The sequence below is a fragment of the Carassius auratus genome, chromosome 2 (assembly GCF_003368295.1).
Source record: "Carassius auratus strain Wakin chromosome 2, ASM336829v1, whole genome shotgun sequence".
NCBI classification, from domain to species: Eukaryota; Metazoa; Chordata; class Actinopteri; order Cypriniformes; family Cyprinidae; genus Carassius; species Carassius auratus.
Window position 1 is genome coordinate 2377978 of NC_039244.1, and position 14737 is coordinate 2392714.

The following is a 14737-nucleotide window of genomic DNA, read 5'->3' on the forward strand; positions in this document are numbered from 1 at the left end:
TACAATAACTAAAAATAAAATAAATAAAAATAATAAAAACTTGTATAAATATATTTTTACAAAATTAATAAAATTACTTAAACTTGAACTAAAATGAAAACAAAATTTGACAATAAAATCTAATCACAAATAACAATGCAATAAAGCATCTGATTAATAAAATAAAATGCAGTACATTTTGAAATTTAACATTAGGATCAATAAATTCTGTAAGTGTTGTTCATTGTTAGTTATTAATGTAAATAAATGTTTGATCTGCTTAGATTATATACACATTCTTCAGACTTCAGACTTTTTGTGTTTTTAATGGCTGGAAGAAACTCATACGGGTTTGGAACGACATGAAAGTTGAGTAAATGAGCGATTTCTAGTATTTGCGTTTGAACAGACGAACAGCGCAGTAACTCTGAGCAGATGTGATGGTGAACTGAGGAATGATCTCACGAGAGGATGATGGACTCTTTCTACTGAGCCAAGTCTTGCTGATCAGAACCTGTTCCTGGTTTAGACACGGTCTACCTCTGCAGAACTCAACTAAAACTCTGATGATCACCAGTGTCATTATGATGGTGCTTTGATTATATTTTCTCTTATTATTTTGTATAAACAATTTGACAATTTTTTGTTTGAATGGGCACCAATTAAAAACCATAAACTGATTTATTCCATATTAATCTTTCCTTTTGCTAAATATTCATCCTCTGGTAGATTTTATATGTGTTTATATGAGAACAGAATCGGTCAAGATTTTGAAATGTCGATTTTTAAAAAATATTTTTGAAGAAGTCTCTTCTTCTAACCAAGGCTGCAATTATTTGATTTAAAAATTACAGGAAAAATAGTGAAATATTATAAGGAAAAAATATATATTTTCTGTGTGAATCTATATTAAAGTGTAATTTATTTCTGTGATGCTCCGCTGTATTTTCAGCATCATTCCTCCAGTCTTCAGTGTCACATGATCTTCAGAAATCATGATAATATGATGATTTACTGCTCAAGAAACATTTCTGATTATTATCAGTGTTGAACACAGTTGTGCTCACAATATTTCTGTGGAAACTGTGATGCATTTTATTTTTCATGATTCACAGATGAATAGAAAGCTCAGAAGAACAGTGTTTATTTAATTTTTTTATAGATTTTAATGTGATGAATAAGTGTAATTTGTATTTTTTTTTTTAACAATTAAATACAGTGCAGCATGACTGTTTCAAACACTGATAATAATTAGAAATGTGTCTTGAGCAGTAAATCATCATATTATCATGATTTCTGAAGATCATGTGACACTGAAGACTGGAGGAATGATGCTGAAAATACAGCGGAGCATCACAGAAATAAATTACACTAACACAGATTCACACTGAAAATATTTTTATAAAATTATAATATTTCACTATTTTTACTGTATTTTTATATTTAATAGATGCTCCTTCGTGAGTAGTAGAGACTTAAAACATTTATAAAAAAATCATATAATTCCAAACTTTTGACCGATGTGTTATATAAATGCTTTGTAAAATAGCTATATTCTATATTTCCACCAGTCACTGCAGTTATTGGTGCTGCTGTAAAAAAATGTACGTGATTGATGCAGTTCCAGAAGATAAGATGCATGAATATAAAGGGTTAACCAGATTAACAGGTTACTTTTCTACAAGCTGTTTGTCCAGTGACATTATTTACTGTACAAAACTCCAACACTGTATTTCTTTTTTACTGTAAATTTTTGTGACTGCTCTTGAGTTTGTGTAAATGAGCTGTTGGTGACTAGTAGGTGTTCTTTACTCAACTAACTAGTGTTTACATCCAGATCTGAACTAGATCCAGTGCTTTAAGTGGGCCGGTACGCACCAGTACTCAGTACCGCCACTTCCAAATATAGCTCTTGAGCATACTGCCACCTCTCCATGCGCCCAGAATGTGATTTTAGCGTACGGGTAAGTTCATTTGGACATCTGTTTTAATGGAGGTTTTAATCATTTGCCTGCGCTGCCGCTTTTCAGAGCTTCTTCCAAGGTCGGAGTATGGAGCGTGAATCATTTGAACCAGTTCGGGAGTTCGAAGCGGGATCGCGAATCATTTGAGTCAGTTCGGGAGTTCGTAGCGGGTTCGCGAATCATTTGAGTCAATTTGGGGATCGCAAATCATTTGAATCAGTTCGGGAGTTCGGAGCAGCTTCGCGGATCATTTGAATCAGTTCGAGGAATCGGAGCGGGTTCGCGAATCATTTGAGTCAGGTCGGGAGTTCGTAGCCGGTTCGCGAATCATTTGAGTCAGTTCGGGGATCGCGAATCATTTGAGTCAGTTTGGGAATCGCAAATCATTTGAATCAGTTCGGGAGTTCGGAGCAGCTTCGCGGATCATTTGAATCAGTTCGAGGAATCGGAGCGGGTTCGCGAATCATTTGAGTCAATTTGGGGATCGCGAATCATTTGAGTCAGTTTGGGAATCGCAAATCATTTGAATCAGTTCGGGAGTTCGGAGCGGCTTCGCGGATCATTTGAATCAATTCGAGAGTTTGGAGCGGGTTCGCGAATCATTTGAGTCAGTTCGGGAGTTATTAAAAATCCTTTTGCACATTTTATTTATGTTCAGTAGTTCTTTCTAGCTCAAGCAAATCCACAAACTAATAAAATGATTTATTATTAAGGTCACCTGTTGACTGCTGTATATAAAACCCCTTCATATAGTTGTTACCTCAGGGGATGAGGGGAGTCATCAAAAACAAAACAAATAAAAACAGAAAATAATTATTTTTTTGGCTATAATAGAGTACCGGCACCTCTTTTTGGCCACTTAAAGCACTGACTAGATCAATGTGTTTTCTGTCAAAGAAAGGAAGCTGACTGATCTGTGAATAGTTTTATTAGAATTATGTGTTTTATGTTCTGTCTCTGTCATTCTGTTGTACTGTGGAGCTTCTGTCACAAAAACAAATTCCTCGTATGTGTAAACATACCTGGCAATAAAGCTCATTCTGATTCTGATTCTGAATAGATTTAATAAATGTTAACGTCTTCAGTGGCGTGTTCCTATGTTTTCACTCAGAATCTGCAGATAATGATAGTTTGGGTCAATAGATGCTGTAAACTAGAGGTTAAAATGAACTCCAACATCCTGTTCATTTTCAGATATAATATTCACACTCAAAACGTTTGCACAGAACAGTTTTCATGACCAATTTATTCATTTATAACAAACAGTAATTAAGCTCCTTCGAGTGTTTTATAGCTAACTAATGAATGTGAACCGTTAATAACATTTCTGAGGTAAATGCATAAGTTAATCTGTCTTCCAGTTGAAACTCTGATTCAGCGATTATAAAACATGGATCTGTATTTTCCAACATGGCTTCTGATGTTCGTTCATGTTTATTTTGTGCTGTAACTTGTAATAAAGCAGAAGAGACTGGCTCTCTGATCATTAATTGTTTGTATTTTGTGATAAAATGCAAGGGATTTAAAAGCTGAGACTTTCCAATCAGAAGTAACAAAACACACATCTCTTTGGAGGCATGTTACGAATAATGTTCTGTGAAAGGGAAAAATCTGGCAACCTGGTTTATATAAATAAAACCCTGTAATTATTGCTTTAATCTGGAGACGAGAAACATTTGCATTATGCAAGTTGCTGTCTGACAGGCTTTAGATCGACTCTGATCATCTGCTGCTTCTTAACACTTGGCCGATATATCAGTATATCGGTGCATCCGGGTTTTCACGTGCGCGTGCGCGTCTTGTGGTGGATCTTCTGGTGCGTGCGCAGGTTGCTCTGCTGGGAGAAGTTTTTTCCGCAGGTTGCGCAGTGGTAGGGTTTCTCTCCGGTGTGAATGCGCTGGTGCATCTGCAGGTGACTGAAGCGATCGAAGCTCTTCCCGCAGAACGAACAGATGAACCACTTCTCGTGCACCGTTTCTCTCCGGTGCGCCGTCGTGAACGCGCGTCCGTCTGCGCAGCTGCGTCGCAGATTCTCACCTGGAAGCGTTCGGATGAAATCTGGCTCGGTTCTGTCGGTGCAAGAGTTCCGGTTTAGGGATTCAAAGTTGAGATTGTTTAAGGTTTGTCCGGAAGCGACGGACGAGCCGCTTTCTGCAGATGCGAGTGCGCATGCGTCTGTGTCTGCAGTCACGTGCGGATCTGTGATTTCAGACGGAAAGCTCTGCTTCATCTCCACCTCCAGCAGTCCACCGAAGTCTTCCTCGCTTTGAGGAGCGTCCTCTCTGTCTGTGCAGATGATGTGTGTGTGTGTTTCTCCACAGGAATGAAGCTGTGGATCAGTGTGTGTCTGGTTGAAGTCTAGACTCGTAGCGTGATGAAGATGAGAAGCAGGTTTCTGAACGAGACGTGCTGCAGATAAAACAGAAATCACACCGAAATCATTAACTACAGAACCTCTGAACTTACCCTTTGAACTCTATTCTTGGAAGTAACCTTTAATTAATTTAAATGTTAGTTTTTGATTTATATATATATATAATCATAATAATTGTATCGTACAATGTACATTACATTACATTTACAATATATATATACATACAATGTACAAATATGTAATAATGTAATAATAATGCATTATATTTCAGCATTTTTTCAGCAATATTTCAGCATTTCAAATATACACATACACGTTTATTTTCATTTTTGAAATGCTAAAAGACAAACGACATTAATTAAAAAATAAAAATGGAAAAAAGTTTGCATTTTGATTTTCTTCACTCTCTCCCTCTCTTTGTCTCTCACACACACTTTATTATTTTTATAATTATTTTAATAATTAACCAAAACATGGTTGTTACTTGAAAAGGTTTTTCCATTGACTGTTCTTTGTTGCACAAATAAAAAAAAATCGCAAAATGATATTTAAGAATGATTTTAATTACATTTTAATAAATGTTGCAACTGTTCCCTGTTGTGGAGTCAGCTGCAACATTTGACACTGTCTATTCAAACATAAACTGTACATTTATTATTACAGCAGTGGGTAGTGTGTGAACGACAGACATGGCTTTATTGTATATTAATATTGTTTTTTTTTCAATAAAAGCAGTGTCTGAGAAACTGAAGGAAATTCTCCCCTAGTAGAAATCTTTATTTATTTTTTATTTTTTTTAGATAGTTTGATTGCTTTATTCATACAAATCAGGAGTTTGACATAAATGATTTTTTGTGAATTGTAATTTCAATGGCAAATCATCCTGTAGTAGAAAACCCCATATAATCTGAACTCTTTTCGTATAGGTGATGCTGGTTTCTGGATACAGTATTGATCAGTGCAGCAATGATGAGTGACTTACATTCATCAGCTGTGATATACACAGCATGAAGTATGTAATATGCAGTATGTTGTATTCAGTATGCAGTGTGTTGTATTCAGTATGCAGTGTGTAGTATGTTGTATTCAGTATGCAGAATTCAGTGTGTTGTATTCAGTATGCAGTGTGTAGTATTCAGTATGCAGTATGTAGTATGCAGTGTGTTGTATTCAGTATGCAGAATTCAGTGTGTTGTATTCAGTATGCAGAATTCAGTATGCAGTGTGTTGTATTCAGTATGCAGTATGCAGTGTGTAGTATGTTGTATTCAGTATGCAGTGTGTAGTATTCAGTATGCAGTATGTAGTATGCAGTGTGTAGTGTGTTGTATTCAGTATGCAGAATTCAGTGTGTTGTATTCAGTATGCAGAATTCAGTATGCAGTGTGTTGTATTCAGTATGCAGTATGCAGTGTGTAGTATGTTGTATTCAGTATGCAGTGTGTAGTATGTTGTATTCAGTATGCAGTGTGTTGTATTCAGTATGCAGTGTGTAGTATGTAGTATTCAGTATGCAGTGTGTAGTATGTTGTATTCAGTATGCAGAATTCAGTGTGTTGTATTCAGTATGCAGTGTGTAGTATTCAGTATGCAGTGTGTAGTATGTAGTATTCAGTATGCAGTGTGTAGTATGTTGTATTCAGTATGCAGAATTCAGTGTGTTGTATTCAGTATGCAGTGTGTAGTATTCAGTATGCAGTGTGTTGTATTCAGTATGCAGTATGTAGTATGCAGTGTGTAGTGTGTTGTATTCAGTATGCAGAATTCAGTGTGTTGTATTCAGTATGCAGTGTGTAGTATGTTGTATTCAGAATGCAGTGTGTTGTATTCAGTATGCAGTGTGTAGTATGTTGTATTCAGTATGCAGAATTCAGTGTGTTGTATTCAGTATGCAGAATTCAGTGTGTTGTATTCAGTATGCAGTGTGTAGTATGTTGTATTCAGAATGCAGTGTGTTGTATTCAGTATGCAGTGTGTAGTATGTTGTATTCAGTATGCAGAATTCAGTGTGTTGTATTCAGTATGCAGAATGCAGTGTGTTGTATTCAGTATGCAGTGTGTAGTATGCAGTCTGTACCCGTGCTCCTGGCAGCGGTGACGCACTGTAAGCCGCTCTCGAGCGCCGTGACTCTGCTCTTCATCGCGTCGATCTGCGCGTCTCTCTGGTGGATCTGCACCCGCATCTGCATCAGCGCATCCTCGTGCAGCTGCAGGATCTCCGACACTGCGGCCTCCAGCACGCGCTTCAGTCTGCTCTCAAACACGGCGCTGCTGCTCGCCATCTTCACTTCCGGACGCGTCCAGACCATCGCGCTCTCACTGTACCTTCAGAAGCACCGGACGAAAACACTTCCGGCTTCAGCAGCAGCGACCGTAAACACCGCGAGAGAAGAGCAGCAGCAAAGAGTGCAATTACAATAAAACACAAAATCTGGTGGTCCTCAAAATCTTAAAAAAGGAAAATAATGACCGACCAATCCGATGGTAGCCTAATTATTTTCCTTTCTATATATAACTATTATAAATTATTTTATTATAATTAATTAGGTACATGATATGTTCTACAAGTGGCAAAAAGTAAAACAATTGATTCAAAAATAAGAAAAATAATTTTAATATATTTATAAAATTATTTAGTTATAATTAATTATATTTCAGAATTATAATTATATTTAATGTGTTTTAATATGTGACATTTAAGGTTCAATATATGTTCTAGAACTGAAAAAATGCAGTACAATTCAAAAATAAGATTTAAAAAGAAATATATATATATATATATATATATATATATATATATATATATATATATTTAAAGTGTAAGTTCAATATTAATTAAAAAATAAAAGTTCTTTTAATTTTGCTTCAATGTTTCATTTAATTTAATTTTATAATACATTTTATTTTAATTAATTATTTATAATACTTCTATAAAAATTGATACATCTGGGTATTCATAATAAATTAGTTGGAATTATTTGGAATGTTGAAGGTCAAACGCATGGCATTATGTTCTAGAAGTGCCAAAAAAACAATATCAATTCAAAACCAAAAAAGTTGTCATTTTTAAAAGTTATTTAATTGAACACATCAGTTTTTTTCATATTAAAATGTTTTTTATCTTTCCAGTTTACTAGATGATACCAAACTGTAACAAATGTTTTATTCAATCATGCAGACAAATCATAAATTAACAAATCAAACACATCAATCGATACAATCTGAAATCAAAATATGAACAAACAATTTGAAAGTGCATTTAAAAACAGCACAACAGAAGTCCCATGTGTGTGTTTTACAGTGGATGAGCTGCTGTGTTGTGCTGTTGTCAGCTGTGACCCCTCGCGCTCGAGTGCGTCCTCTGGTGAGACTTCAGACTGGAGCGCTGCGTGAAGCGTTTCCCGCACTGACCGCACTGGTACGGCTTCTCTCCGCTGTGCACCACGGCGTGCCGGATCAGATTGCAGTGTTTGGTGAAGCTGCGTCCGCACTGAGCGCAGGCGAAGGGCTTCTCGCCCGTGTGACTGCGCAGATGCTCCTTCAGCTGCCCGAAGCGACTGAAGCTCTTCTCGCAGTACGAGCAGCTGAAGCGCTTCTCCACGTCTGCACTCGAGCGCCAGTGAGTCCGGAGCCGGCGAGCCAACGCTGGACCCGAATCCACCCCTGCACCCGTCTCTCCATCATCTGCACCGATCCGTTCAGGCTCGTAAAGCTCCATCTGTGTCTCCACGGGATCCAGACACATGTTTCTGGACGGCTCTGTGTTTGTCCACAGCTGAGCGAACCTCAGGTGACCTCTCGGCTCCTCATCGTCCTCCTCAGCTTTAACCTGGAGTCCCGGTGCGCTCCGACGCTCCGTGGACGTCTGGGAATGTGTGCAGTGTGTGTTTGGGATCTCTGAAGCTCCTCCTAACAGTGGTTTATGGTTCTCCTGAGCTTGGATCTGTTGGATGTTCTGCTGCTCGGGATCGAAGGGACGATTCGCTGTGGGTTAAAGCAGAGAGTTAAACACTCTTTAGCAGACTTTTAAAGAGAGTAGTGATTCCTCTGGGATCAGATGTGATGATACCTGCAGCAGCGCTGCTGGATTCTTGTTCCTGTCGCTCTTGTTTAATCACTAAAACCCCGGTTCCCTCGTCCGGTGAACAGACAGACTACAAACACACCAGAAGACATCAGTGTTTCAATTCACCATCAAACACAAGAACAGTTTATCAATGACAGAATACACCACAGGTATTATAGTTAACCAAAATTATATTAAAAAAAAAGCTTTAGTTACCAAAAAAAAAAAAAATGTTGTAGCAATAGCCAAAAATACATTGTATGGGTCAAAATTACAATTTTTCTTTGATGGCAAAAATCATTAGGATATTAAGTAACGATCATGTTCCATTAAGAAATTATTTTTTTTGCACCCTCAGATTCTAGATTTTCTAATATTTGTATCTCAGCAAAATATTGTCCAATCATAAACCACACATCAATGGAAATATTATATATATATAATCGAAGTTGAGTAAAAGAGAATCAAAAGAGAATGGACTTTTTCAGCATTTTCAACTTGATGTACTAAAAAAAAAAAAAAAACTACATCTGCTTATTTAAAAATAATAATGAAACTAATATAATTGACAAAAAAAGAAGAATAACTAAACTTCAACTGCAAAAACATTACTAAGAATAATAATATCTCAAAAAATGACTAAAACAAAACTCACATCTACTGAATTTCCACAACGTTCTCAGTCATTTATGATAACAGGATAAGGATTTCTAAAAGCTTATTTTAGATACAATAATTAAACCAAAACTATGCATTTTATATATAAAAAAAATGTTTTATGTTAAACCGTCTACAATAATAAAGATAATACAAAGCATTTTTAAACATATTTAAAAATAAAAAATTATATTATTTAAAAAATCTTTTAAAAGCTTTTGTCACTCAGTGTCTCGAGATGATGATGATTTACAAGCGTCCTGATGTCTCCAGGTCAGATATCATCAGAAAGAGTTTGTGTTTTCACCTGATCTGGATTCTGATCTGGATTCTGCTCCTGATCTCTGATCGCAGACACATCGGAGTCTCTCTGAGTCCTGAACCACACTGAAACACATTACATTACCACATTAGATGCAGATCTTCAGTCCTTACTATAGATCATGTCATTGTTATGGTCTTATGGATGCTATTCTTTCTAGTACACAACAGTACTATAGTGGTTCTGTGTGTGGGCAATGATGACCTCTGACCTCTCCTCCTGCCCCGCCCTCTGACCCTCCTCAGCTCGCCGTCCAGAAGCACGCACTTCCTCTTGAGGGCATCGATGTCCCTTCGGCTGCGGGTCAGCTCCAGTCTGATGACCGCGCAGCTCTCGTCCACGCGCCGGCTGATTTCCGCTTCCGCCGCTTTGGCCACGAGCTCCATGAAGGACACGAGCTGCGCCTGGAACGAGCAGTACGACATGATCTCTAATCAAAACACGTGGCTTTATACATTAACAACGTCCAGGACCGAATGTGCTTCGAAAATAAACCCTTAATAACTAGATCGCGGCGTCCAGCGGTTTAAAAACCCACAAATTGCCTCAGAAACCGAGTAAACGGACAGAATGAGAGCGAGAATGACAGGACGATGACAGAGTGGGCGGGGTTTAGCGGCCGGGAAATAATTACCTCTTATTATTATTATTATTACTCTTTTTATTTTAATTGCGTATTTCATCACGTCTAACTGTTTTAAATATATCAATTTCCTAAAAAAACAAACAAACAAACAAACGAATAAACTAATAGAATGACAAAGAGAATGACTGGATGATGACAGAGTGGGCGGGGTTTAGCGTTCGGCAAATAATTATTTATTATTATTATTAATATTATTATTATTACTCTTTTTATATTTTAATTGCGTGTTTCATCACGTCTTACTGTTTTAAATATATAAGTTTCTTTAAAAAAAACGAATAAACTGAAAGAATGACAAAGAGAATGACAGGACGATTACAGAGTGGGCGGGGTTTAGCGGCTAGGAAACAATTATCTTTTTTTTATCATTCATATTTTATTTTATTTTAATTGCGTATTTCATCACGTCTGTTTGATATATACATTTCCTCAAAGAAACCAAGTAAATAGACAGGATGAACGCGAGAATTAAATGACGATGACAGAATGGGCGGGGTTTAGCGGCCGGGAAATAATTATATATTTTTTTAATCACTCTTTTTTTTTCTTTGCGTATTTCATCACGTCTTACTGTTTTAAATATATAATCTTTTCTTAAATAAGACAAAATAAACTGATAGAATGACAGCGAGAATGACAGGAAGGTGACAGAAATGCGGTTTAGCGACCAGAAGAAAAAGAAAATATATATTTTTTTATTAATTATTAATTTATTTTGTTTTCAAATGTATATTAGTTTGTAAGCTGTCAGTGGTTTCATTATATAGCCCAGGTGTATCCCAGTCTTTGTCTTTAACATATATGTGTATGCCTATACAAATATCTTCAATGAAACAAAAAAACGTCGTCAGATTTGAATGCAACTCAAAGGAGGATCTGCGTTCTGGGCCGCGTGGCGCCTCCTGGCGGGAAACAGCAGAAATGCGTCGCTTCCGGTCACAATACCGTAAATATACTTGATTAATAACCAATAATGCAAGCTTTTTTATTGAACTTTAAATGTGCTCAGTTGAGGTACGGTTTATATCAAAGCTACAGTTAGTACACACTCAAACAAAAGTATTCGCTAACTTTCATGAAATTGAAATTATTTTACATGCACATAGGAATGTATGTTTGCAATAACATACAACGGACAATATCCTGTCATTATATATGTGTGTGTGTGTGTGTGTGTGTGTGTGTGTGTGTGTGTGTGTGTGTTTTAAAGTACTGTTGGGTTTTTGGACATACATTTTTTGGTCGGTTTGGTGTTTTCTCATTAACAATTTTTACACACATATATATATATATATATATATATATATATATATATATATATATATATATATATATATATATATTTACCATGTTTGGACAATGCTGTTTTGAGAAGAACCCTGGAATACCATGAAAATACCATGGTAAGTGAATAACCACCTTTTTCTGCTCCAGCTTATGCATTAACATAAGTTCATTCACTTTTATGCTTTGCATATTATTGCCTATGACAAACTGCATGTGATTTTCCACATTTGCAACACGCTTTTGACAAAAATGCATAGTTAAACTAATCATAGTTATATTAAATTACTGTGGTGCTTTTCACAGTTTTGTGTCCTGATGTCCTTCTGTCTTTTCCATATCTAGGTTTGGGGAATAACAGAGGCCTGATGCTTCTTATATGAAGCAATCTCACAGATGGATGAACGCAGCGCTCAAGATAAAGGCGTATATCAGAAATGGAGAATAAAGACAGAAAGTAAAGACTCAGGAAGTCACTGAGGGAAGTTTAGTGGTTTCTTGCGTCACAGTCACTTTACACTGAAGCTTGTGCCGGTGCAGAGAGAAAGGTAAGGACTGGAGGCTTCTCTCTATTCGCCTCTACGTTTCTCATCTCAGTTCTTCATTCAGGTTTGCTTTTAAAGATGCCAGATGGCACGCTCATAGGATGTTATCGGCTCGTAAGCGGGGGAAAAGGCCTGGGTTTATTTGATGATGTGAGCGTAAAGCACTCGTGGCCTTCAGATCTGATCAGTCATTTCCGCAAGAGCACCAGAGAGGAACAAACTCGCTGAAAAACACAGACGAACGTGATGCAAATCCTTCACAAGGTGTCAGAGACATCAAAACCGTATCGGGATCTGAATCGATCTTCTGGGTTTCTTCTGGAAAGATATGAAGAGTTGTAGAAAGAGTGAGGGTGTGGCCTTCAACTGGTGCAAAACTCAGAAAGTGAGAAGAGGAAACGCTGGCACTGAGGTCCGCTGGAGACGTGAAGCTCCGCGGTGCTTTACCTGAGCTTGTGTCGTGCTTCAGCTGACTGAAAATCAAATGCATTTCTCAGGTCGACATTTGGTTTGGTTTGTCTCATCTGCTCTCTGTTTAGATGTTGTCCTGTTTTTGCGTTTCCTTCGTGCATCTCTGCTGTGCTTTTTGTGCTTCCTGTGGTTGTGAACCCAGAGCTTAATGCAGTTTCATAATATTTCAGGCGACTTAGTGGAGTTTAACCAAGTACATATCAAGACTGATTTCAAATCAGCTACATTCACTCGTTTGCTACTCCTGGGATTTTTTTAATTAGTAAAAGTCATTCCTTAGTTTTAGGAGTTACGATGCTTTTTAGGAGTATTTTGAATCCCCAGTTTTCTAAGCTTGTGATTATGACAGCGTTGGTGGGGAAATATCATATTCATTTCTTAAATGGAAGAAAATGTTAAACTTTCTTAACTTTATTTCTTTCTACTTTATTTTGTCCTTCTTTTCACTTCAATTCAGTTTCACTACAATTATATATATACTGTAAAAACTGGTGGTTTTCTCAAAACTGTGCTTGTTTTAAGCATAAAGAAGACTCATCATCATCTCATTTTTAACGTATCTTGATTTAATAATATTTGTAGTGGAAAACAAGACAAAAATACTGAAGAACAACATCATTTTTTTGCAATGAGTCAGTAGCTGTCATCCAGTGTGAGTGTAGAGCTTAATAAACATGGATCATCTCAGATCATTGTGAGAATTTAAATCAAAACACCAACAAGAATCTATAATGAGACTATAAAGCAACTCAAAACCTTTATTTTTAAGAACGAGCACAGAATTGTTGTTGTTCTGAATGTTAAGGCTTATATATTGTTTCTTTCTTTTTTTATATATATAGCTATATTTCATTTCTCTGGATATGAAGCATCCGTCCCGTCAAGCAGAGACGCACGATGTAGCTGATTTAGTGAATGTCAGCGCATGAGACTTTCCTTGAAACTCATCAAATACTGCGAGAAATTCTACAGCAGCCGTCATGTGAGCTTTAACTTCAGTGATTCACACAAACACCCATTAAATCAGCTCTCTCTCACACACACACACACACACACACACACAAGGCCTGGATGTTAGAGAGGAGGTGAAGGAAAAGCAAGATGAGGAGAGGCCGGAAAAAAGGATGCAATCGGGACAAAGTGTTCGGATGCGACCTGCTGGAGCACCTCAACTCCACCGGACAGGACAGTGAGTTCACACACACACACACACACACACACACAAGTTTTGATGTGTATTTCTGTGTATCAATCTGTTTCTTCTCTCTCGTGAGCAGTTCCTCTAGTGTTACGCAGCTGTAGTGAGTTCATCGAGAAACATGGGATCGTCGACGGGATCTACAGACTCTCTGGAGTGTCCTCCAACACACAGAAGCTACGGTGTGTGGCAAACACGGTTATTCATTAAACTATTTCAAATAAAATTAATGATAACTGGAATAATATTTTTAATAATATATATATATATATATATATATATATATATATATATATATATGTGTGTGTGTGTGTGTGTGTGTGTGTGAAATTATTTTTTTTTATTTTAAGGTAGCAACATTTCTCATTTTCACTCAAGTTTAAGTACTAAAGAAATTCAAATAATACACTTACTTTTAAAATTAAGAGTTTCCTAAAAATAAGATATTTTTATTTAATTATATATATATATATATATATATATATATATATATATATATATATATATATATATATATATATATATATATATATATATATAATTTATTTTTATTTATTATTATTATTATTATTATTATTGGAGACATAAATAAAATCCATAATAATTTATATATTTTAGTGTCAAAATTACTAAAACTTTATGGAAAATGAAAATGAAAATATAAAAATGTAAACGATTACAAAATATAAATAAAAGCTATAATAGCATTATGTGTATCTCTCTGTGTGTGTGTGTGTGTTTCTCTCTGTGTGTTTGTGTGTGTGTGGGTGTCTCTCTGGCTGTGTGTGTGTGTGTGTGTCTCTGTGTGTGTGTGTGTGTGACTGTGTGTGTGTGTGTGTCTCTCTGTGTGTGTGCGTGTCTCTCTGGTTGTGTCTGTGTGTGTGTGTGTGTGACTGTGTGTGTTTGTGTGTGTGTCTCTCTCTGTGTGTGTGCGTGTCTCTCTGGCTGTGTGTGTGTGTGTGTGTCTCTGTGTGTGTGTGTGTGTGTGCGTGTCTCTCTGGCTGTGTGTGTGTGTCTCTGTGTGTGTGTGTGTGTGCGTGTCTCTCTGGCTGTGTGTGTGTGTGTGTGTGTGTGTGTGTGCAGGAGTGAGTTCGACAGTGAAGGATCTCCTGACCTGTATAAGGACCTGTATCTGCAGGACATTCACTGCGTCAGCTCTCTGTGTAAGGCGTATTTCAGAGAGCTGCCCAATCCTCTGCTCACATACGAGCTGTACGACCGCTTCGCCGTG

General features: G+C 36.9%; 3 protein-coding genes across 5 annotated transcripts in view; 1 reads left to right on the top strand and 2 right to left on the bottom strand.

Moving 5' to 3' along the window:
• Positions 1–3171: 3171 nt before the first annotated feature.
• On the bottom strand, positions 3172–6647 carry LOC113112220 (zinc finger protein with KRAB and SCAN domains 5-like). The gene is made up of 2 exons (XM_026277657.1): positions 6395–6647; positions 3172–4352 (listed from the first exon to the last, which is right to left on the bottom strand). The coding sequence occupies exons 1-2, from the start codon at positions 6624–6626 to the stop codon at positions 3724–3726; spliced, it is 861 nt and encodes a 286-aa protein (XP_026133442.1). The 5' UTR covers positions 6627–6647; the 3' UTR covers positions 3172–3723.
• Positions 6648–7396: 749 nt separating this feature from the next.
• Positions 7397–10447, bottom strand: LOC113112141 (zinc finger protein 333-like). Its single transcript, XM_026277598.1, has 4 exons — positions 9574–10447; positions 9348–9427; positions 8387–8471; positions 7397–8301 (listed from the first exon to the last, which is right to left on the bottom strand). The coding sequence occupies exons 1-4, from the start codon at positions 9785–9787 to the stop codon at positions 7646–7648; spliced, it is 1035 nt and encodes a 344-aa protein (XP_026133383.1). The 5' UTR covers positions 9788–10447; the 3' UTR covers positions 7397–7645.
• An 887-nt stretch (positions 10448–11334) lies between these two features.
• LOC113111977 (rho GTPase-activating protein 30-like) overlaps positions 11335–14737 on the top strand; it is a 15650-nt gene continuing 12247 nt past the window's right edge. The window contains exons 1-5 of one of the 3 annotated variants that reach the window (XM_026277284.1): positions 11335–11411; positions 11638–11840; positions 13151–13497; positions 13586–13688; positions 14590–14734. In XM_026277284.1, the coding sequence (XP_026133069.1) occupies positions 13410–13497; positions 13586–13688; positions 14590–14734 (336 nt within the window). In that variant the 5' untranslated portion in view covers positions 11335–11411; positions 11638–11840; positions 13151–13409. Of the gene's footprint in view, positions 11412–11533; positions 11841–12313; positions 12335–13150; positions 13498–13585; positions 13689–14589; positions 14735–14737 lie in introns of those variants that run through there. The other 2 variants (XM_026277294.1, XM_026277304.1) reach the window with 2 other exon arrangements.